Source organism: Acromyrmex echinatior, chromosome 17, assembly GCF_024713525.1.
Source record: "Acromyrmex echinatior isolate Ae372 chromosome 17, ASM2471352v2, whole genome shotgun sequence".
In the NCBI taxonomy this organism is placed as follows: Eukaryota; Metazoa; Arthropoda; class Insecta; order Hymenoptera; family Formicidae; genus Acromyrmex; species Acromyrmex echinatior.
This window is the reverse complement of record NC_141868.1, coordinates 7397792-7421783: the sequence shown is the minus strand read 5'-3', so window position 1 is coordinate 7421783 and position 23992 is coordinate 7397792. Positions and strand designations below refer to the sequence as shown.

The window sequence follows — 23992 nt, the reverse complement described above, 5'->3', positions numbered from 1 at the left end:
CCGAAGATAGCATTTTTTTGAAATATAAACTTTATTTGTAACGAATAAAATTATGAAATCAAATTATCATTTTAAATTGCATATAATCTTCTCATATAAAAGGTATTAACTTTATGAAGGCTGGAAGATTTCAGACATTTTAAATGACAAGATGATTTGCTTTTTTATACACAAAATAAGTAAGTAGATATCTGTATTTCTTATTTATTCATCATGATGTCATTAAAAAATATATAAATATATTTAGTTAAATATAATTAATTTAAATAAATATTTAATATTTATTTTTTATTAATTAATATAATCTGTATAATTATTATGTCAGTTAAATATGATTCATTTTAATCTCAAATAAAATGTTTGAAATTTTTCGTAGTCCTGTTTTTTTAATATAGTCAACTCTTGATATCCAGATTAGTCATCACACAATCACATAATAGTACAATGAGAAATGTATGTAACTTCCTCCTCGCACAAGTTTCTTGAAAATTATTTAAAAAGGAAGTTCAAGTTGTTTGTTATTTCTCGAATCTTACAAGTTAAAAATTGCCCTTTTTAACAATTTTTCATCTATTTTATTTTAAAATTGTTTAAAATTGAAACTACTTGTCAGTCGGTAAAGTCTGCAAAAGTTGTCTCGCTCTTTTATAAGTAGTTGACATCATAATTTCATTTTTGTTGTCTTCGTCTGCCTCTGCCTCAGCTTTCCTTATAATTTCCATTCCCTTACGTAATAACACTTCGCGTGCCATACCTTTACAACCTTCAAAATATTCTAGAACGATAGGAAAAAGATTATCAGAGATGGAATTATCATCCAACAAATTATCCATCAGCCAGATCTGTTTAAGTTTCTCGAACTTCCATTCGTTCCTAGAATGTTTCCACTGTAAAAATAATTTTATCGATTTGAAAAATGTTGAACAAATGATTAATTGTCTCCATCAAATCATAAATAAAAAGGAAAGACAGATAAGACTTTATTATTAGAATTAACAGTATGTGTTCATCTCCTATTAATTTTATGTTCTTTTTATAAATAAATATATGTCAATAAATTGTTAAAATGCTTACAGATGGTTATGTAAACAGAAGAAAACGTTTGTATATTGTATTTATATCAGGTCAAGAATCCAGAATCAAGTCTTTAAATGACCCAATATTAACGAATGATTCAAACAATTAACAACTTACCAAGGATACATAGTTTAATGCTTTTTGCATGGCATGTGATCTACGAGATTCCATCTTTTTAACAGCTACCTGGACAGCCTTCTCTTTTTTTAACTGTCTTTTAGATGGATTCTTAGCAGTCTTTACATTCTCGTCTGAAACTTCCTTTGAAGATAATACTGATTTTGAAGTCTCAATATCGGTAGTGGCATCATTACTAAAAAAATTGTTTAATCAAATCTTTATATGTCATTATTTATCAATAAATTTTTTAATATAAAAAACTTTAATATTATAAATTTTATTTTGTAATTTTAGCATGATTAATATTTTAATATAATTTAATTCAGTAATTTATTTAATATGACTCAATATAGTTGCTATTAAAATGTCTTATATATATCGATATATTTCAACTTAAAAAATAATTTCGTTTATATCAGAAAGAAGAAATTTTAAATTCTTTTACCTGACTTCATTCAGCTTCAATCTTTTTTTCTTCTTTTGATTGCTTTGTACAATATTCTCTTGAGATATCTTGTCAGTTTTGTGATTATTGTTCTTGGGAGCTGTAAAAACATTTATTACATGATATATTACTTAATACATACATGTATGTAGACATATTTTATAATTAATTTCGAATATTCCTTTAAAATTCCTTTTAAATAAACAAAAAAGGAAAAACTTTTTAAAAATGTAACGACAAATGTAAAAATGTAAAAAAATATAAAACCTCATATTCGTTAATATTTATTCTTTAACAGATCTCCCTAGAACTTTTTCATTTCTATTCCTATAATATTCATAATTTTAATATTCATTTTTATGCTAAATTATTCCTTTTATTAATAGGGCAATTTTTAATAATAAATAATTACAAAATCTTTTGTTCTTTTTATAAGAGATAATACTATTTTGATTTATTATACAGATTTTATATACAGATGTATGTACAGGAAGAGTCTATATTAATAATGAAATATTTTAACAACATTAATGCTATACAGAAATGAATCCAATCATTCGGAGATGAACGATAAGGGTGATATTAAGAGAAACAAAAATAAATCCATCTCAGAATTGCTGGCAACTGACCGTCGGCCTTTTCTTTTTCGTTTTGTTTCCTTTTACGTTTTAGTTTCTTTGTATTATCGCTATCCATTTTGTAACAGATATGAGAGTGACACTTTTAAATTTGTCTCATCGATGCACTCGCGATCATAATATTCAACACATTGTTCTCTACTCGATAAACCACGATAAAGAACTGATGAATGTAAAACACGTCAAGCCATGCGGTCGACAGATGCGACTAACCTAACCTAACTCTAACCTAAATCTAAACTCTAACCAAACCTAACCTACATCTCGTTCTACAATACAATTTATAAAAATTGATCAATCACAGTTAAATATTCTCTTCATACTGGACTGTGATTGGTCAATTCTTACAACTATAGGCTGAGCTAAGACATTTGAGTTTAGTAAAGTGAAAGAGGTTAAGTAAATGAAAGAGGCTCCAAGAGACTCGGATTCGTTTTTGCTATATAATTACCATATAATACAAAGGAATTTTGTATAGGAAAATATTTCTTCTTATCAGAGAAAGTTTCTTAAAACGACTGAATAATGAAATAATACTGCGCCTCTTGTAACGTGAAAATAGTAAGAAAAAAGGTATTAAAAATAATAAAATTTGTAGCGACCATTTGACAAAATTTATTTTCGACAGATTTGCTTGACTGGGTAATCTTTAGCTGTAAAAATGGCGAACAATTTGTTAATATTTATTCCACAAACGCTATGCACCGAAAAATCCGGCTATGTACTTGGTAAAGTAATATATGACACCTGCAGTGACTTAAAAAAGTTTTATATCATCAGTTTGCGTAAGACGGATCCAGTAGAATCAATTAAGTCTACGTTAGACGTTATTGGATATCATTCCAATGAGAACGAGGCTATTGACGAATTTTTGGAACGCAAGTACGCAAACTGGATACACATTGTGACAAAGCCTTCAGAAGATGGACGGGACAAAGAATATTGTCTATTGAAAATCATTCTTAACAATAAAAAAATTGATCTGTCAGCAATGCGCACGATGATTGTTTTGTATAACCAGCGAGCTCTGCAGGGAACAGAATTGTTTGAGAGCAAGGCAACGTCAGGCGATCACTTTCACGAGCTTGCTAAGCTTGTACAGAGCAAAAAGGACGAATTGAAGATCAAGTCTAGATTTGTTTGCATCTGGGAGACTCTGTTGATTTATCACGTATCATTTCATTTGCATCTTGTCTTGTTTCTATCCAAGGCAACTGACAGATTATTGCCGATTTTGAAGTACTCTTCCCTTGGCTTACATATCCATGACTGGCTCGAGAATGTCAAGTGGATGTTAGCAACAATTATAAAGAATAGAGGTATTAAATTGAAAACTGGAAACTATGCTCTAGCAATTATAATAGATATAGCATTAGGAATCCTCGTATTGCAATTACTGAGATATTATATCGAAGATCAACCATCGCAGCTCCTTCTAAACAATGCAGAGGTAAGTTTAGATATACTTATTACGTACATTAACAAAATAATTTTTTATATTTATTTCTTTCTAGTACAAATTTCATTAAATATATTTTGAATTTAAATTATTTAATTTAACAAATTTTATCTGAGAATTAAAATTAATTTGAAACAAAGAAGAAAATAAAAGGCTCAATTGTCTATTATATAAAATTGAATATTATATATTTGAGATACATTTTTGATTCTATCTGTTTCTACCAGCTTTAATAATTGAAATTTTTATTCAACAGAAAGTCGTGGAGAGTTTGAAGGAGCTAATTAATTGGTTGATGGGTGTACCAGCTGGTCTAAAGCTTAATCACGCTTTAAACAATACTATGGGCAAGTTTTTCTTGTATCATATACAGCTCTGGTGGACATTTTTAATATTCTTAAAGCCACTTTTGGATCTTGCATTCGAAGTACTACTCTTGTTTGGAAAGCTCGGTATCACATTTCAAATATCCATCATTGCAGACCTTCTGGCTCTTGTCAGCTTCCACACGTATTGCATTTACGTTTATGCAGCAAGGTATAATGTTTTCACGTTCTCTAATGCGATGAAATTATTGATTTTTTTATATGTTATAAATTATTGATTTGAAATAATTCAAAAAAGCTACAATTCGTTACAGGCTCTTTAATATCCAGCTTAGAGGAATCACGGCTCTCTTTAGACTTTTCCTTGGAAAAAAGAAAAATCCTTTGCGCGAAAGAGTGGATTCTTGTCTGTATCAGACGGACCAGTTGTTCGTCGGGACGCTGTCATTCACCATTCTCTTGTTCCTAATGCCTACAACGTGGGTGTACTACACTGTATTTACTCTAGTAAGAATATCTGGTTTTAATCCTTTTCTCGGAAATTCTTCCGAGATATAATTGTGGTATTATGTATAGCTTGGTTGCAGCTCAGATTAGTGTCCATCGCATTTGGTGGTTTTCTGACCAGACTGAAGTTCTATCTGCAAGTTATGCCTGTTTATACCTTTTGGAAATGGTTGCTGCGGTCTTACTGCACTTGCAGTAAGTAGCATAAATATACATTGCATCTCGAGGAAAGATAAATAAATAAAAGAAAATTGCATAAAGTGAATTTATTTGTTTATTCTTCACGTGCAATGCACATTAGCAAAATATATCATTTTTTTAAATATAATCGTGCAGCACATTTTGTAACAGCCTGCAAGTCTTTCGATTTCATCTATGAAAATTTTCAACTGCCTTCGAAATGACATATGCATTCTCGGCTCAATTTTCCTTCACTCTAACTTTTCACTCTACTTTTTAATTTTCCCTTGGTAATAACTCATTGTTGCCAGATAGAAAATATTAATATTGCAAATAATTTTGACAGGTATTGTTGACATCAGATTACATCCTTCCTGTACACAAGAAGTGACAGTATTATCGATGACGATGGTTGTGGCTCCTTGGAGGCTCACATGGAAAAAGTGTATTCCAGACACGATTATTTGCCATCCATCCATCGAGTGGTGCACAATATTGAATAATGTTATATGGGGGCATTTATTGTATCCGTTATAAAGAAACATTACATTAAATGTGTTAATATTTTTTATTTATACACTAAAAGACATTTTTCTTAATAAATTCTCTTTCCTGCTATTCTGTACAGAATGCATTTAGATAAATATTACTGTACATTAAATCAAATGTCTGCTAAGATAATTCTTATGGAAAGCGCATGTACATTATACAACAAAAACAATTATCTAACAAAGAATTTTGCAAGACAAATCGAAAAATACTATTTCAGATAAATAAATATATTTTCACTTAAATTTTAGTTTCTCTTCTTCTTCCCTCTTCACTTTGCTTAACGTTTCGTTCAAGTCACAATATATTAAATTATCGATGTCGTTCTCTTCTCTTAAGATACAGAAATAAATTAGAAAGACAGCTAAGCTTGCCGATACAACATATCCCTGATACCATGGTCTACTATCTCCATATGGATCGCGATACTCTTCAATTCTCATAGTAGCAGCTTTGGACGTGGAATATTTTATTGGCTTATCAAAGTCATCCTCGCTTTCCAATGTTGTGCTTTGATTCCTTGAAGCTACCTCATCCCATCTATTTTTACTATTGTGTGATATCTGTCGTACATTGCATCTGTAAGAAGTGAATCTTCTTACACTATTTATTAAATTGTTTAACAAATTTCAACAAATAATCGAAATTAAACTCTAATGAAAATAAATGAAAGTATAATACCTATAAGAGCCAACATAAAATATTCAAGTGTACATTAATTTCGTTTTATTCAATTAAGATCAAATTCAATTCATAAATTTTGATTTCAATTTCTTTGGAAATATTTCATGATCACACACACAATTATGAATTAAACATTTAATTTTTTAAATACAAATTTTTAATTTAAAGCTCTTTTGAGAAATCGTATATTTGCTTTTCATATAATAAACTTGGAATATATATATATTTCAGCAATGAAGACAAAAAGACTTTAATTTGATCAAAGACTTCAATTTTAATTGAAGACTTTAATTACCTTTTAAGCAGTGCACTCTTACCGTGCAGTAAGAGACCGTTTTTGATGATGTTGCTTAACATTTGTGACAACAGGATCAGTCACAGAGTAATAACGAGATCAAACTCAAGCGGTCAGTGGTCGGTCACGAAAAAAGTAGGCTCGAAACTCGAAACTCGAAACTCAAAACACGGTGTAAGAAAACCATAGATTTCTAGAGAAACTTGAAAGAGGACGTGATGGCCCAAAATCTGTAACCGCAAAATGCTGCCGTGCATTACTGCCCTCTGACAAAGTGGATGTAAACTACATAGCAATGTTTACTTTACTTATGGTGTTTTCGGCCAGACCGAGTTTGCATCAATCTGGATTGAAGTAATAATGTTTCGTGCTCTCCTGCTATTGTAGAGCGTGTAACGTCAACCAATAGCAAAGCATTTTCCAACCCAAGTTGATGCAAACCCGGAAACTCTATTACGGTACATTGTCCACTTTCCAAAATGGACGACGTATCATAAGAAAAGTGGATGTTGCTATGTAATTTACATTCACTTTGTCAGAGGGCAGTAGTACGCGGCAGTATTTTGCACTTACAGGTTTTGGGCCGTCATGTTCTCTCTCAGGTTTCTCTCTGGTAGAAAAATCGACAACAGAGACATTTCACAATTTCATTCCTTTGAAAAAGAATTAAAGGCTTAAACATAATAGGCACAGGGAATAATGAGCCATCCAATCAGAACTCTAGGATATAATATTGAACTTACACACCAGAGTTCTGATTGGATGGCTCGTTATTCCCTGTTGCTTGTGCCTATTGCCTATGCCTGTTGTGTTTAAACCTTTATTGTGACCATCTACAAGAGTCGTACAAAAAATAATGGGCTTTTAAAAAAAGAGAAGTCCTAACCAAGCGGTATTATTCATGAAGACTGAAGAAAACATTTTAACGTCCTCATTAATTCGAAAAGGATTATAAAGATATAGTATTGTATTTCTCCAAGAATAATTAAGAAAACGAAGAAACATGGATCTGCTGTATACCGTCAACAGAAGGAGTTCTTCCAAATTTTTTTCCAATCAAGAATGGTATATTTTTTAAAGATATAAAGCTTGGTTTTTATTCCTGCACTAAATTGCACTAAAACTTTCTTTCTTAGCTTCATTAAATGCCAAATATATCTATTTCATTTTATTCCAAAAGTGTATACTAGTTTCAACTATATAAAAAATAGACCTATAAATAAAACATTTCACAGCTAATATATAACATTTTGTATAATACTTGAATTAATTAACAATTTGCTTTCTTAGTTTATACAATGGACAATCGTTGTGTTCCTTATCCAGTCGGAATATAGTGGCGTTTACTACAATGACAGAGTTAGATGACAGCAGTGGCAAGACACGGGGTTGCCATGTTTATGTAGCAGATTTAAATATGCCATGGCATGCTCATAAGTAAGTATTTTGCTCATAGTAAGATCTTTTAAATTTTCTAATAAATTGTAATTCTTTAAAGAAATATTACAATACATATCTTATCTAATCTCTTATTAAATATCTGTCAATTTGTTTTTAAAAAGCCAGAAAGTCAAGATAAAACTGTAATAATAAATGTTTCTTGTATTTATCTAGAGTACTTTCGAATAAACACAACATTACTGCATTAGAATGGGATCTGCCTGGTGACAAGTTGGTAATGGCTGATACAGCTGGAAATGTACAGTTATGGATGTTCAAGGATCATATTTTGAATGATTGGGTATTAATAGGTTCTGCATATTTCCCTGGTGAGCACATACTAGGTGCAGCATGGTTTCACAATGGTAAAAAGGTATCTAGATGAACAAACTGATAGGATTAGACAACAAAGTTTTGTTTTTTTTTACCTGTATTACCAGGATAGAAACTATATTAGATTATCATTTTATTATTGTTTTGTATTATTACAGTTTTATAACTAGTGAATATTTTTCTCAGAATTTTTCTCAGGATTTTTCAGAATTCCCTGGTAGAAATAAATCACTGAGATCATTGAAAATCGCTGAAATCTATATCAATTGGTTCATTTCAGTATGAAGTGGATCAATTGACATAGATTTCAATGATTTCAGCAATTTATTTCCACTAGGGTAGTTACATAAATTTCAGAATTTTTGAATGATTTTATAATTATTTAAAAAATTTTTCAGAAATGCCACGAAAGCATTTTTTCTAGATTTCTTCGTATGAATTCTGAAATATTCTAAGATATTTAATTTGAGATGAAATGTTGTACAAAATCTCAGGAAGTAAAATATAGAGGAAATTATAGAATCACGTGAAAAATTATGAAAATTATGAAAAATTCTATGAAAAGATACAGGCTGATATTCATAATCCGTTCTTATTTCAAAATCGTCTTAAATAATGTCTTAAGATGCTAATATGGCCCTCTGATTGATTCGTGACCTTTTAAGACTATACTTAAGACTATACTTAAGACGGTCTTGAATATAAGAATCGCTATGCCGTCCATAGACTTTCTCAATATTTCTGAAAAGTGTTTTAATTCGTCTAAAAATTTTAAGAAAAATTTTATTAGGGTTTTAAAAAAATATTCAAGTCACATGTAGATACATGTTCAAAACTTGAAACAAATATATTACTTTTATAGTTTTATCTTTTCTTTTAATGTCTTCTTTTATTAATTCCATAGACAGGCTTAGTGACAGAAAAGAAAGATAGCATTCATTATAGCGAGAAATTTAATCACCTACTGTTCGCACCTTCCGTGAGGCAATTTGGTGGAAGAGCCGCCGAAGGTGTGCTGGTGGTATCGACGACGGGCATGGTTGGCGCAATCATGATCACTAAGGATCTTCAAAATCCGATTTGCTATTCGACGGAGAGTCTAGGCAACACGAGACACAGGATAACTGCGGTTGATTTGTGCTACGGAAAAAGTATTTTTTCTCATAAAACTATTTGCGAATGCAGATGATATGAGGATGTTGCGATAATTTGTTTTTTGAATTCCAGACGGCCACTTTCTCGTTGCGGTTAGTAGCGGTAGCATCTGCTTGCCCATAAGATGTTTTAGAGTACTGGTGCGTAAGAATGATGACAAGTGCACCATCACCTCGCAAGCTTTACCGAGTTTTTTTCTGCAAGATGGGGCACCTAAGGACAATTCATGTAAGACTAATGGCTGAGTAGTTTATGACAATATAAACGGTTCATTTTTTTTTATAGATACAATTCTTTTTCTAGCTGAACTTACACAGTTCCTCTTTCTTTTTTATTTCATAGATAGAATCGAAAAAAAGAAACGATGAACTGTGTTAAAGTTCAGCTATAAAAAGCATAGATCTTTTATACTCTTTTGCAGGTACAGTTGTAACTCATTTAAAATTTGTGGTCAGAGAAGATGCCGATTCTCTGGTTATTGCGGCAAACAGTGAGAGCGGTGGATTTGTTGAGGTGTGGGAGTTGCGGGAGAAGTCGCAACCGGTTCACAAATTATTTCAGCCAAAGACGTTAGAACCTTTCAAGACGGTCGTAAGTATTCAATTAATTAATCAATATTTTTGTTTTTAGTAAATTTTGGCGTGTGAGAGTGTGGCAAATGTGTTTAAGAGTGGCAAATATAAAGAAACGAGACAAGACACATCTGAGTATTATAATATATAATATATTTAATATTATATTATATATTTAATATTATATTAATATATAATATATTTAAATAAATAATAACGATCAAATTCATTTGAATAGCGATAGATACGTTTTGAATAACGATCAAATAATATTCAATAATACAATAGTTATATAAAATCTATGTTTACCAATGTAGATTAAGTTTAATCTCCGTTCAATTTACTCTTTATTTTTTTCTAATTCTTAGAATTAGAAGAAGATAAAAAGTAAGTTAGACCGAGATTACAGTTAATACACATTGAATAGAAATAGACATAAATAATGTATTTGTACTATTATTAAATACTATTTATATATTTTTAAATAATATATTTATTTTTAATATAGATGTATGATTACTTTATTCTTGGCATATAGGTTTGGCAATATCAATCGCAGTATCGTTGCCAGTCACCGGTCACAGCGATAGCCACTACAAAACTATCTATAGTGACAACTTTACCGCCTCCCAGTTATGTAATAATAGCATTAGCGGACTCGTCGGTGCATTGCCTAAATCGTTTGGACTGTTTGAAGGAAGTGGCGTTCTCATCCCTGAATACAAGTTGGCGCCCAGATGAGCCTAGCAACAAATACTTCAAGAATTCTGTATCTATCGCTCATATGGATCTTTCATGGCTGGGATGTGTACTTCTTGCGTGCGACACTCAGGGCAATATGTATCTCTATAAATTGTTGCCAGACGGTACTACAGGTATACAATTAAATTTTCTTTATTTGAAATTAATTCATTAACATTCATTCTCTTACGGGATATTTCTGCGAGATTGCGAAATATGATCAAAACAATATATGTGATTTCGTAGGTACGTCGATGTCGCTAAACTATGCTTGTACATTACTCGAGTATTGCTTGGTGACTGGATTGGATTGGTTGGACATACTTTTATGTCTGAGATCGTCCATGATTGAAGCATTGTGTGAGCGATTAGACGTTTCCTTTAACAGACAATTACAATCTACACAGCAATATCATTACATCCTATTTTTATCCATCAAGACGTCATTATATAGGTGTGTAACTAGATACTTGTATACGTGAAAAGATGTTTTTGATATGAATAAATTTTCTTCTAAATTAGTTTTTAAATTGATTTAAAAAATAAAAAAATATCTCGGACTTAGATTTAAGAAGTGCGTTTGAACATCTTTTTAGGAATTGAAATGATATGAAAAGATTATCTCAAATTACAAACCCCAGAAAGATTAACATCTGTAATTATTATTTTCAGAATGCTCGTAACAGGACAGAACAAGGCGGCGGATTTGTCATCGTTACTGATGATACATTCGGTAGCTACTGCCTTCAAATCTTTACTGAGACCATCGGACCTGATATCCCACGACAAAGGGCCAGCGGAAAGTTTAGCTGCGGTGATAACTGACGTCATTATTGATGTTGATAAGGTATTTAAATCAAAGTTCTACCTCAAGCATCTCGACCAGCTGAATTTCCGTGAATCAAATTTCTCATCTATTCTTCTATTACTTTCTTTTCCATTCAATGATTTACCGTAGAATAAAAATGACTAGTAAAGCTTAGATATAACATAACAAAATATGACATTAAATATATAATTGTTTTTTAACAAATTAAAAATAGTTAATTGAAATAAATTACTTATTAAATTACTTAATGTTTTATTTTAGGTGTTGCTGCATCTTGATCCGAAAGAGTTTACGGTAGAACCGAGCACGTTGCAATCGTTGCAGCAACTTATTCAATGGGTTGCTGACTTAGCTTTGAACTTGCTGGCCAGATTACCTGAACAGAGGATGCAAGTGAAGACTGGCGGGGTAGGTACTTCTAGCGAATCTATTGTTTCCGAAAATTATAAAACAATCCTTAAATCTAGATTTTTATGTCTATTTCTTCTATATTATATCTTCTATATTTTTATGAATAAATAATTTTTTGTGATACCAAATATCCGTTATTGAATTTATATTGGGTTTCATATAATATAAAAATAACTATAGCCTTCTATTAAAATTAATTAAAATTAAAATCTTCATATCATCTTTCATATTAGCTTTAATTCACTATTTTGTTTTGCAGTATGAGCTTCTTAAAGATCACAAAGCCTTGAATACTGTTCGGGAGTTGTTGGTCATCATACGCATATGGGGATTACTTCGCCCGTCGTGTCTCCCAGTGTTTCTTCGCAGCGCAGACAACCTGGACGTTTTAGCCTTACTATTTTGCTTGTTATCAAAATTGGTACAACCTAACGGAGATACGCAGCAACAGGTGGACGATGGTTTGATTGGTACGTACATTAACTTCTTGAAATTTCTTAATAGTGAATATAAAAATTAATTGACAATGAATATAATATGATTTTTATTTATTGCAATATATGAAACTCTTAATGACTTAATTCTATGAAGATTAATTTAAAAAAATAAGATTGATGTCTGATACATTTTTTGTCATAATTGAACAACCAAGTTAAAAAAAAATTATTTTGTTTCGCTGTAATATTTTTTCTATTTGCTTTTATTTAAAAAAATTTATATCTAGAAACGATATTAATTTATAAATCTCAGTCTAAAAGCAAATAGATTTTATTACAAATTGAATTCTTGTCGTGTATTTGATTATTACTACGACTTGTGGTCAGGAAGTCTGATAAAAATACCACATCCTAAATAATTTTGATAGCCATATTAGCAGTATTAAACGCTATTATGTGTAACAGTTCTGCAGTAATATAATCGCGCAATAATACAACAGCAAGTACATAGATCAGAAGAATTGCAAATAATATACCTTGTGTGTGACAATTCAATTATTACATTTCTCTCTCAACACAATACAAATATAATAATAATAATAATAATACATTCTAAGAAAAATACAACGCACGCACGAAAGGAAAAAGTGAAATCCATGAAGATATAATGACTACCAAGCTTGCAATCAAGCATAAAGACTCCCTAGTCTTGAAGGAAAACAGACTGCACGAAAAGAATTACACGATCCAACAGTCCAGACTGAAGAGATATCAGCACCTATCGCTTCCTTGGTCAACCTTGAGCGTGTTCGTAGTCTACTGGTTTGTTCTCTGTCCCTTAATTTGGGCCATATGTTACAAATTCGCATACTGGCCTTCGTATTGGTCTTTTCTCTTCTGGGCAGTCGCGTTTCTGATTTGGATCGTAATTATGTGCGGATTAATAATTTTCTGGAGACGTTTCCAAATTAAACAAAGTCTTGAAATTAATGCGATCTCGAAATATGGTTCGGACAAAGAGAGGAGACCCCTGAGCGTTCATCAGATATCATCTGAAGGCGAGGAATTTCTAGGTACGAAGAAATGGAATGATTCTCACAAATCGGAATCTAAAATCGATCGAGAAAACCTCAGGAAGGATCTACCGCCTTTGATGATACATAAACAAATATCAGGTGAAAACATCGAAGATACTGATGGAGTGGTGTTTGTCGAAGAAAATGAGAAAAATCGCTTAAGCATCGCTAGTGATTATGCTCAGAAAAGTCCCCTGCAGGATTATCTGAAGCTGGTAACGGTATCGCTCTCGGAAGATGAGATAAAATCCTCGAAGACGCCTATGTCGCCGAGGGATTTATTCTTCATCGATCTGATCCGCGAAGCAGAGAGGGTTGAGAGATCGTTGAACACTAGAACGCATTTCTTCCCGAGCGAAATAACTAAGAGTGATAGTGCGGAAACCGTGAAAAGTATAACGAATGGAACGGATATGGAGAATGTGGAGCATAGAAAAAATGTAAAAGATACGAAGGATGAGAATATAAAGGACAAAAAGGATAATAAATTGAGGTCAAAGCGCGAATCAAGTTACTTCATAGCTAACGTGGAGAGTTCAACAAGTGAGAAAACTGAGGTCTTCCTTCAGATCAATCCAAACGTGGACGAAGAGACTGGATTAATTGTGGTGGAAAAACCGATGATAATATTGCAATCCAATGAAGCATATTCGCAGGAAACCTTCACTTCACCAGTTAATTAAATTACTGGAAATAATTACTTACTCAGAACGAAAATGGATTGAAATGGGTTGGAAATTTTCAATCCATCCGAATCCGTATTTTAAATCTATGAAAATGGATTGGAATCCATATAAAAAATTTTTATATATGTAAAAGTTTAAATAAATTAAAGCAGTAATTACATGAAATTCTATAGTTATTATTTTAAAACTTTTATACAAAAAATATACTCTAGCTGTATAATAAAAGAAACGTGTTAATATAAAATATACATAAAAGCAATTAATTTATTAATTAAAAATGAGGAATTTATATATTACATTTATTGTACATATTTAGGTAGTTCTTTTATGTTTCTTTTAACTATTAAATGAAGGAGAATTCATGATATATTTTTACGATACAACTGTTTTTTTTTAACTCAGAATTAAAATGAAAAATTTCTTATTCATAATTCTGAATAAAATAGTATTCATAAAGCATTTTTAAATGAAACAATGGATTTTCTACTCACAATTTTGAATTGAATAGTATTCATGGTCCATATTTAAAAGAAAAATTTTTTGTTATTCAATTGAATAAAAAAACTGCATTTTCTTTCCTATTCAAAATTTTGAATTTAGCAGTATTTACGATGCACAGAAATGGCTGATATTATTTTTACATTCAACTAGATTGAAAAACTGCATTTCCTTCTCTATTCAAAAATTTAAATTAAGCAGTATTCACCTATAATATTATTTTTAGATTGAAAAGCATAGAAAGATATTCCATGCCATTCCTATAAATGAGTAAAAATGTATTCAAGATTGAAAAGGAAATAGACATTTATTTCATGCAATTCCTATAAATGAAAATTCAGGATTGAAAAGGATTCTAACATTCAAAAGGATTTTAATATTGATGAATCTGTATTTCTCTTATCTAAATCCATTTAATCTATTTCAATCCATTCTTGTTTGCTGGGTATAACAGTTAATTAAAGAGTTCGAGAAATATGTGATCTAAACGAAGGAAAGAGTTGAAGTGTTTAAGAAAAAGCTGCTGTATAAATAAAAGATACTAGAAATACACTAAAAATGATAAAAGTGTTGGATTAAACCTTGTTCTCTTCTACAAAAGTTACGATTATTATCACATATATTTATGTACATTATCAGACATACATCAGATACACATTTTATCAATTTGGAATCAACAGTAATGTCTTATATTTCCGAAGAAAGTTTTGAAGTAAAGAAGTTTCTTTCAGATGAATGCTGCCTGCTGCCAAATCAGATCATGATTCCACAATTACATCAAGGCAACAGTATCACTGCTATAGTCTCCCCGATTTTGTTTTATCAGAACCTCCCATTGCAGGTGAGAATTGCTTATTCATACAAAAAGAGAATATTGTTACAATCATTTCTATTAAAATATTCGAAATTGGTTGTTAATTTATATACATATGTATTACGTATGTATATTTATTTACTATTATCATTTTGTGATTGCAGCTGGAATATGGAGTGGAACCTGAACAGTTAGTTTTTACGCCTGAAATGAATCCCGTTGAAGGTTGTATGCACAGCGGACAGATCGTGGACACGATACGACATTTGTATTTAGGAAGGCAGCCGCTTCTAGTGAAGCAGTGCACGAGGTATTATTAATTCATAAATTATATCGATTATCAACTAACAAAAAATATATAAAAAGATATATAATATGTATTAACAATCCATAATAATACAGAGTGGCCCAATAACTATTAGCACCTGAAATATCTTCGAATCTATAAGGTCTAGAGGAAAATTTGTATAACTAAAATTGCATGATATGAAGGAATTTATCACATGGCGATAATAATTTTTGTCTATGTGGAAGCGCTTCAGAGATCAACTTCATTTTTTATGATTCCTAATATGATTCCTCTAGTTATTCTGCGTACAAAAAAAAATCTCAAGATAAAAGTATCGAAAAATCAATACTTTATGAGATATTTTATACTTTATTCTGACACATATTGACATAAAATGTTAAATAATTGGTAAATTAATAATTTTTTGATATCTTACTTTTATGAACAGAATAATAAGATGAATCAATTGATGCAATTGGTATAAAACAAAATAAACTGGAGGAATCATATTACATAAAAAAATCATATAATTCCATTTAAGAAACTAAAGTTGACTCTGAAATCTCTAAAGTGTCTTCACTTGGACAAAAATTATTATCGTCATGTAATAGACCTCTTTATATCGTGCAATTTTAGTTATACAGATTTTCCTATAGATCTTATGGATTCGAAGATATTTCAAATAATAGTTATGGAACACTGTATATCAATAACTTTATATATACTAACTAAATACGAAGGAATGCCAATTATGATCAAAGTTAGATATTAGACACTAATGCATATATATTAAATAAATTTATATAGGGCAGACGGGTAGGAAATTAAAAACTTGTGTAAACGAATATATAAATCACATTAATGGAAATACCACCACGCTATTAGTAATTACGGAACATAGAATGAATTTAAACTATGATTTTGAGTAGAATAATGTGACAATTTTGAACAAAGAACATTTCTTAAATAAACGCCTCATTTTGGAGATGTTTTTCCAAACGACAAAAGAACAGTTCGAATTTGCAAACGGACACTGAATATTTACATCACTCATGTTTTCATTTTAAATAATTTATATACTGACTTTTAATGCTTATTTATTGTACCTATGTTTGTACTTTTATATTCATGTTTAGTGTCCATTGTTTAATTTGCCATTCCAACCCAACATGTTGCAGTACTGTTAATTCCCTTGATTTATTTTAATTTTTGACAATTCTTTTGACGTTCGTTCTTTTACTTAATCTTTTATTTAATATGTATTATTCACAAATTGTAATTATTACGAGGAAACTTTTTTCATGGCACCGATGATCCATCTATTACACATTATTTTAATAATTGAATATTCCGAACAAATCATTACATTCGTCACTTGTTATTCAAATAAAATCACTCGGCCTACCAAGCGCTTGTGACGGAATTTCGTTATGTGCCTTGAAGAGCGAAACATTTAATATTGTATTTCAACGCTGAAGATGTCTCAAAATGGAGCCGAAATGTTCGTTTGTACAATTTAATTTGAATATAAATTTATAGTTATGCATGGACAATTGCGTATCGATTGTCATTAGCCCTAATCATTTATTGTTGTTTGTAAAACTTGACAGTCCATAATTCTTTATTTTTTAAATATTATTTATACATATTTTTTCGTTACATCTTTAGGTGCGGCGGTAAAGCGCAGGTACAGAACATGACGAGGACAGCTGCGATCAGAGCCTGGGATCAACGATGGACACGTGCTTGCCGATGCGGAGGTATTTGGCGAATTCACAAAGCCTCTCAATAAAGGGCACTTAGGAATTTTTGTAAAAAGTTTATTTTGTTATAAATCGTGATCTTTTGGAGATCTATATGAAAGAAGATAGGAAATCTATAATATAAGAAGCGGAAAGGGCTATGCCCAGTTTTATAAGGGAATTTGAGCTCCATTTGAGAGAGTTGATGAACAACTTTGAGACATGCCTAAAATTTTGAGATATCAAAAGAGAATAAAAAATTCTATAAGTCCAACTTTATAGGTTTCCTGAATGCTAGAACTATTTAAAGTTCGCTATTATGACGTACTACTAGTAATCTTATCCAATTTCTCTGCGTCCAGAGCATCTCCCCGCAGTGACGGCGGTAACGGATTGTACCAAAAGCATTGAAGTAATATCCAAAATGTATTTGGTACAGTTCATTAATCAACTAAGTCCCTGGTCGCGATTCATGCCGGCATGTCACAGAAATTCGGATTTTTTGCTTGTAATGACGGCGATGCCCCTGGAGTTCGCTCTGAGGAGAGGGGAGGGTGAAAAATAGACAAGCAGCGAATATATCAATCGGGATAAACCAGCCTTTGGTACGGGGTCACCCCGAAGCAGCTATTGGTCGCGATGAGATCCTGTGGGCATGATGGAAAATATTTAAAAACCAGTCGCGTAAACATTTGGCTGGGAAAGTGCTAGATTTTTTGAAACAAAAGCCTAGTAGTTCCATAAGAGCCCCACTCAACACATTTAAATATGTATGTCATGCATGCCTGTTGGTGCATTATAAAAGAAAACGTATTAAAACGAAAAATGGAAACATTACAGTTAAAAATACTGAATCGCAGCTTCTTTATCAAACCAATTAAAATTAATCTTTTGTTTCATATTTTGAATGTCTCTCTCCCCTCTTCATCGATTAATATGTATCACTTCATTTGGGGTTCAAAAAAGATTTTAGTTGTCTTCATCAAGGACATATTTCAGATACTAAATGATTCGACAAAATCGAATAAAATCAGTCCTACATGATACACAATGGTGATACATGGTCATAATAGCGAACTTTGAACAGCTGTAGCACTCAAGGGACTCATTTTACAAAGATGTGCATATGGAACTTTTTAATTCTTTTTTTTATGCTTTACAATCCTAACTAGGTCTCAATGCTGGGCCCTTCAGCCGGGGCCCAAACTGGGCATAGTCCTTTATATGAAAGAAGATAAACTGTTGAGAAACATAAACAAATATAAAAAGCTATTATAACTAAAGGTAAAAAAGGTAAGAGCTAAATACTGTATGTATTCAAATGATCTACTTGCCAAGTTAAATCAGAAATTTATAATCTAAAGATATTTCATTTGTTTATATTTTTAAAAGCGAAATTTCTTTTGCAATGATTATGTCAGTGAAAAAAATTTGCAATTTTTTTCCAATTCATAAAAATGGAGGAAAATGCGGGAACTGTTAATTAATTAATAATTAAACGACGCGTTATTTACACAAATTACTTAATTAAGAAAGATAGAAAGTAAGTATAATTGCAGACGAGCATTTTAAAGTGAAATTAATTGTATAATACCTTGCTGAAGACTCGTCCTTTGTATATTAAACGTAATTGTAAATGTTTTCATAAATTAATAATAGATTTTACTTAAAATAAATTATTACTTTCGTGAACTAATAAATTATTACAAGTAAAATTACAGTATTCAAATCGGATTTTATTGTTTGAAGTCTTGTTACAACTATTTCTCTTTCCTCTTTTCTTCCATGCAAAAAAAAAACAATGGGGAATGTTAGTAGGCAAATTGAAATTCCTGATGTATCCGGTATATTATTGTTGCAGAAAAGTCGTTCAATGGCTTTCTCCTTTCTTGCCAGACACTCTCTTGAATTCTCCCATGTTCGTAGTCGAAATTGGTGAGCCGATTACGACTAGATGATCGATTCTCGTTGTTTCTGAGCCATTCTGATTGTCTATCACAAAGATTTGAAGATTTTGCACATTCTGGAATTTGACATAACGCAGCGGTATCGGATTTCCCTCCTCGAGGTCCTTAGTTGACAATCTACACCGAAATCACACATATTAATTTTTTATTTAAAAAGTAAAGTAAGTTAAAGAGAAATTCTGTTCTAACATTATACTAGAAACAATATTCTAAAAAAAAAAAAAATTTTAACTATATTCAGAGAAAAAAACAGTGGGATAGCAACTATAAAGGCTTTATATATAGAATTAATATACATAATTGTATAAACTATTTTATCGTTGTAATAATTAAAAATAGCTTATTCAATTATATTTTACACACACACACACACGCACGCATGCACGCGCACACACATTAATTCTACAAATAAAACTTGTCACTTTATAAGTTGCTACTACTTTTTTTTCTAAATATATCGATATGAAAGAAGGATTTGATCATTACTTTAAACTGATTAATTTGCGATTAGAAAGATATTCAATAATTTTTGAAAATATTTTGAAGATATTTATTTTTTCTTTGTATCCTATATCGATTTAAATATATCCTGCTGATTTATAATATAAAGCTTACGTTAGATCTTGAATGCTCGTATTGGAGCTTGCCATTTCAAAATCAATCGTTCTGGGTTGGTTAATAAATAGTTTAATATTTTTCGGCCCATTTTCCATGGGTGCCTTGATTTTAAGTGAGTGAACCTTAACAGGCTGCGAGAATGCGATGGACATTATCAACTGCTCGTCCTCGTCGCTCTGAAGATACCCACTGTCCGAATTCAAACACTGAGAGAAAGTGTGATAATCCGATTCGTTTAAACACTCGCACTGCTGTTTCATTATGAAACTAGACAGGTCCATCTGAAAAAAAATCCCCGAAAATTCTTCGGTTAATCATCAACGAAATAGAAGAGACGAAGTAAATTACAAATGCAATGTGATTTAAAATTTTATTTTATTTTTATTGTTTTCAAATTCCATGATATTAAAATGATAAATGAGTTTTCATTATTAATATTATAAGTTTCAATATATTTATATATATATATATATATTGGAAATTGTATATTCCTTTTTTGTTGAAATTAATGTTGAAATTATAATTTTTTTATGTTCTTTTTCTCGATCGATTTTATTTACACTTAAAAAAAAACTAATATAAAAAATATCTAAATTTATTTAAGTATCTTATCTAATTTAATGTAAATATAAAAATGAGTTGTACATTTTATATGTGCGCGCGCGTGTGTATATATTATCTTTTTTCTATATATATATATATGTATATATATATATATATATTTAATTTGTTTAAATTATAAAAATTTTTTTAAATATTTTTTATTTGAGTATCTCACACTTTTAATTTTTTAGTATAGATTTTTCAATACAAATCTTAGCAAATTAGTATTTACATGCCTATTGCAGAGTACGAAAATTAATGTTAATCTCTAGCTTATTGATTTTTTTAATCGTTCATATATTAAATTAAGAGATTTATTTGTAATTACCGTGTTAGATAGGATTATATAATATGTACAGATAAAAGGTCATTAAATCATCAACACGCATGCAAATATCAAAGTTATATTATTTCCAATACTATATATATATATTTTCTTTCAGATATACATTGATAATATTTTATAATTAAATTAAAAGAGAAAGAATTACTAAAGATTTACTAGAAGTAAAAAGTCTTTAAATTACATAAAATTTTTATATAAGTTTTACGCGCATGAATACTAAACATCATACCAAGATTTGTTGATATTCATCAACATATTTGAAATGTTTTCTATGTTAACAATTTCTCCGCAAAGGTGATACTTTGATATTTGCAAAAGTAAAACTTTAACCGCTCATTCAATGGTCTTTTTATTCAATTATAAGAAAATGTAATTTAACACCATTAAATTAATAAAATAGTTTCCATTATTACATAGAATTTTTATTTTATTAATTTTCTTTTAATAAAACTAGAGGTACATGAAAAATTTTCCATATACAAATAATACATATATGTGATGTGTAAACTCAGATTTGTTTTAAGTCTTTTCTGTTTTAAGAAAATCTGTTTATGCCAACTAGACAATAAAATTGAATGTCAATATTATGAAAGTCTCATATTATAATTATATTCCTCTTGTGAATCAATTGAACGCTTACAAAGTGATGTTTTCTGTTATTCTGCTATGTGAAATGAAGAGAACTTTTGGAAGATAAATACATAACATTCTTGTGTTCTGTGCATATGCTATTAATATAAAAGAGGATGATGACTTTACAATAAACTTTACAACAAGGTCATTTCTTCACATGAAATGGACAATCAATGAAATAATTGTTATCACAATGTTAAAACCAGAAAAATTTCTAATATGGGGATTTAATAAAAACTGTAAGTTAAGATTTTCTTTTTTCAGCGCGCAACGAAGTTTTGAAAGTATAGATATTAAAAAATTTCGTTTACCATATAATTTATCGAGAAAAATATAATTATGAAACTACACAACTGACGTCAGATTTGGACGTCAGACTAAACTGAAGTAACCGAATTAATTTCCATAGAAAATTTCGCGAAAATGTTGCAAATCGGTTAACGTTAAACAGCAACCAGTAGCAATCTTTTCATTGGTACTTATTCCAGTAAAACAGAATCGCAGCGAGTAAAATCATTCCAAAGATATGGTAGTAGGCATTTTCGGTGTTTCGTACATGGCCGGGTAGGGAATCTGCGACCGAGTCATCCGCGTCATCGGCATCGCCGCTGCCGTAGAACTGCTGGATCTTGGATTCCAACCCCACTGGATCCGCGCCTTGGCAGTGGCCCAGTCTCGTACGTCTGCGGTAGAAGATAAAGGTAGGCATCGCGCTGACATCCTGCATCGAGGCGGTATCCGCGCATTTGTCCACGTCCACCTTCAGGAACACCGCCTTGGGATACTTGAGAGACAATTGCTCGAATATTGGGGCGATTCTCTGACAAGGCCCGCACCTGCACAGTCCAAAACAGGCAAGACACATTAATTAGTGTGAATCACAATTCTTGTTCTGCAGTACAAACATATTATCCAGTATAACACAATAAATCCCTACAGCTTTATTATTTACCACTATTAAATAAAGATAAAAGGTTCAGTGTTACTTTGTCTCTCTTGGAAAGCTCCATAAGAGGTATGAAATTATAATGTATTAATACACTTCTCTAGAATCAGGATTAGGATTTTACATGTGTAAAATCATGTTTTACACGTTTTAAAGCACACACAAACACACACATACACACACGCATACGCACGCACGCACATACCCTTTCTAGATTTAAAGTAGATGAAAAAAAGAAAAATTATTGCAAAGAATGTAAGATTCTGACAAATCATATTTTTTTGACACCTTTAGTCTTTCTTTGGGAAACAAGATTCTGATTTTTATAATTTTTATTTTAATCTATTCGGAAATGAAGGAATTAAAATAGATTATAAATTAATCGTTTAGTTTTAAAAAATTATAATTTCATTAAAAGTTATGATCAGTCAAAAAACTGATTTTTTTTTCAAACCATAATTACAATTCAAATAGTATTATAAAATATTATATACAATATAATATAAAAGCTTATTTAGAAAAAAAAAACAAGGTAGTCAAGCATATCCGACAAAAAAACAGAACAGATGATTTGTAGATTCAAAGATAAAGAAAAAAAAAAATAAAAACATGGGTAAACAATTTATCTCACGATTTCGCGACTATTTTTGTTAAGAACAAAAAAGGCGTTCCTATTATCGCATTCTTCGAAATCGATAAATTTCTCATTGAACAGAAGATTAAATTCTTACTTTCAACAATTCACATTCTAATTTTTAATACGAATCTTTTATCGAAGTTGGATGATAAAATATTGGTTGTATTCGAACAAATGCACGGATCAATACATAAGCGTGTAATGATCAAGAACATGTTAAAATTCTAAAACACCATAATACAGTCGAATTAACAGACATTAATGAGAGTATAACCTAAAAGATGCTTACCAACTTGCTGTGAAATCTACGACGACGAGTTTTTGCCCGGCATTTGCCAACTCGCCGTTGAAATGACGATCGTCGTTTATTATTCGTACCGATCCCATTATTTTGATTAATTGTGTGTAGTTAAATTACATTAAATTCAACACACTACCTTCCCACAATACTTTCTACAATCCACTGCACAAAACTAATCAAGATTATCGAGACATCAAAATTCCTCAGAATGACTGGCAGTTTACATGTTCACAGAAGAGTTTTAATGGATGCGTTCAGCAAAACATTTATTTTGCAACTGTTGGAAGTTGTTTTCGCGCTGATTGGGTTATGCTTTTAGATCAATAGGAACGGTCCAATCTTAGCAGAGAATCATAAAACGGTTGCAAAACTGTTGTGTTCTGCTGAACGTAGCCAACGTGGCCAACGTAGCCGTCTAATAGAGAAAGGCTAAGGATTAAACTACATGATGCGAAAAACTGCATTATAGAAGCAATCAAACAGCGTTATTCCGAATAGCGCTAATTGGTTATTTCAATGACACATTCTCTTTTTCGCAGTCGTTTTCTGCACCTTGCAATTTTACCATAAAAATGAAATCAGACGATGCGGAAAATGTGGAATAGAGAATGCATTATAAAAGCAATCAATCAGCGTTA

The 23992-nt window shown here is 30.9% G+C and overlaps 6 protein-coding genes across 9 annotated transcripts; 3 read left to right on the top strand and 3 right to left on the bottom strand.

Moving 5' to 3' along the window:
• Positions 1-12: 12 nt before the first annotated feature.
• LOC105153113 (Uncharacterized protein C7orf50-like protein) lies at positions 13-2514 on the bottom strand. The gene is made up of 4 exons (XM_011067757.2): positions 2272-2514; positions 1643-1742; positions 1195-1390; positions 13-887 (listed from the first exon to the last, which is right to left on the bottom strand). The coding sequence occupies exons 1-4, from the start codon at positions 2336-2338 to the stop codon at positions 603-605; spliced, it is 648 nt and encodes a 215-aa protein (XP_011066059.1). The 5' UTR covers positions 2339-2514; the 3' UTR covers positions 13-602.
• A 137-nt stretch (positions 2515-2651) lies between these two features.
• PIG-Q (phosphatidylinositol glycan anchor biosynthesis class Q) lies at positions 2652-5337 on the top strand. 3 transcript variants are annotated; one of them, XR_015548050.1, is made up of 6 exons: positions 2652-2841; positions 2909-3730; positions 3996-4276; positions 4380-4572; positions 4642-4767; positions 5099-5195. XR_015548050.1 is itself a non-coding variant. In XM_087415300.1 (6 exons), exons 2-6 carry the CDS (start codon positions 2942-2944, stop codon positions 5106-5108), a joined length of 1371 nt encoding a protein of 456 aa, XP_087271426.1. In that variant the 5' UTR covers positions 2652-2841; positions 2909-2941; the 3' UTR covers positions 5109-5337. The 3 variants fall into 3 exon arrangements, 2 of the variants coding, with proteins under 2 accessions (XP_087271426.1, XP_011066053.1); XM_087415300.1 differs by having other exon boundaries at positions 4380-4544; positions 5099-5337; XM_011067751.2 differs by having other exon boundaries at positions 2656-2841; positions 4653-4767; positions 5099-5337.
• On the bottom strand, positions 5307-6495 carry LOC105153111 (uncharacterized). Its single transcript, XM_011067756.2, has 2 exons — positions 6281-6495; positions 5307-5880 (listed from the first exon to the last, which is right to left on the bottom strand). The coding sequence occupies exons 1-2, from the start codon at positions 6340-6342 to the stop codon at positions 5538-5540; spliced, it is 405 nt and encodes a 134-aa protein (XP_011066058.1). The 5' UTR covers positions 6343-6495; the 3' UTR covers positions 5307-5537.
• A 566-nt stretch (positions 6496-7061) lies between these two features.
• On the top strand, positions 7062-19105 carry MED16 (mediator complex subunit 16). 2 transcript variants are annotated; one of them, XM_011067749.2, is made up of 14 exons: positions 7062-7345; positions 7571-7717; positions 7895-8093; positions 8958-9204; positions 9281-9436; positions 9669-9799; positions 10319-10655; positions 10768-10975; positions 11194-11368; positions 11612-11758; positions 12021-12231; positions 15190-15299; positions 15437-15582; positions 17230-19105. In XM_011067749.2, the coding sequence occupies exons 1-14, from the start codon at positions 7284-7286 to the stop codon at positions 17351-17353; spliced, it is 2400 nt and encodes a 799-aa protein (XP_011066051.1). In that variant the 5' UTR covers positions 7062-7283; the 3' UTR covers positions 17354-19105. The 2 variants fall into 2 exon arrangements, with proteins under 2 accessions (XP_011066051.1, XP_011066050.1); XM_011067748.2 differs by having other exon boundaries at positions 7064-7345; positions 9630-9799.
• Positions 12238-15182, top strand: LOC105153106 (uncharacterized). Its single transcript, XM_011067746.2, has 3 exons — positions 12238-12737; positions 12816-13948; positions 14913-15182. The coding sequence occupies exons 2-3, from the start codon at positions 12866-12868 to the stop codon at positions 14943-14945; spliced, it is 1116 nt and encodes a 371-aa protein (XP_011066048.1). The 5' UTR covers positions 12238-12737; positions 12816-12865; the 3' UTR covers positions 14946-15182.
• Positions 19019-23582, bottom strand: Txl (Thioredoxin-like). The gene is made up of 4 exons (XM_011067750.2): positions 23343-23582; positions 22027-22306; positions 19886-20169; positions 19019-19387 (listed from the first exon to the last, which is right to left on the bottom strand). Exons 1-4 carry the CDS (start codon positions 23438-23440, stop codon positions 19174-19176), a joined length of 876 nt encoding a protein of 291 aa, XP_011066052.1. The 5' UTR covers positions 23441-23582; the 3' UTR covers positions 19019-19173.
• Positions 23583-23992: the final 410 nt, after the last annotated feature.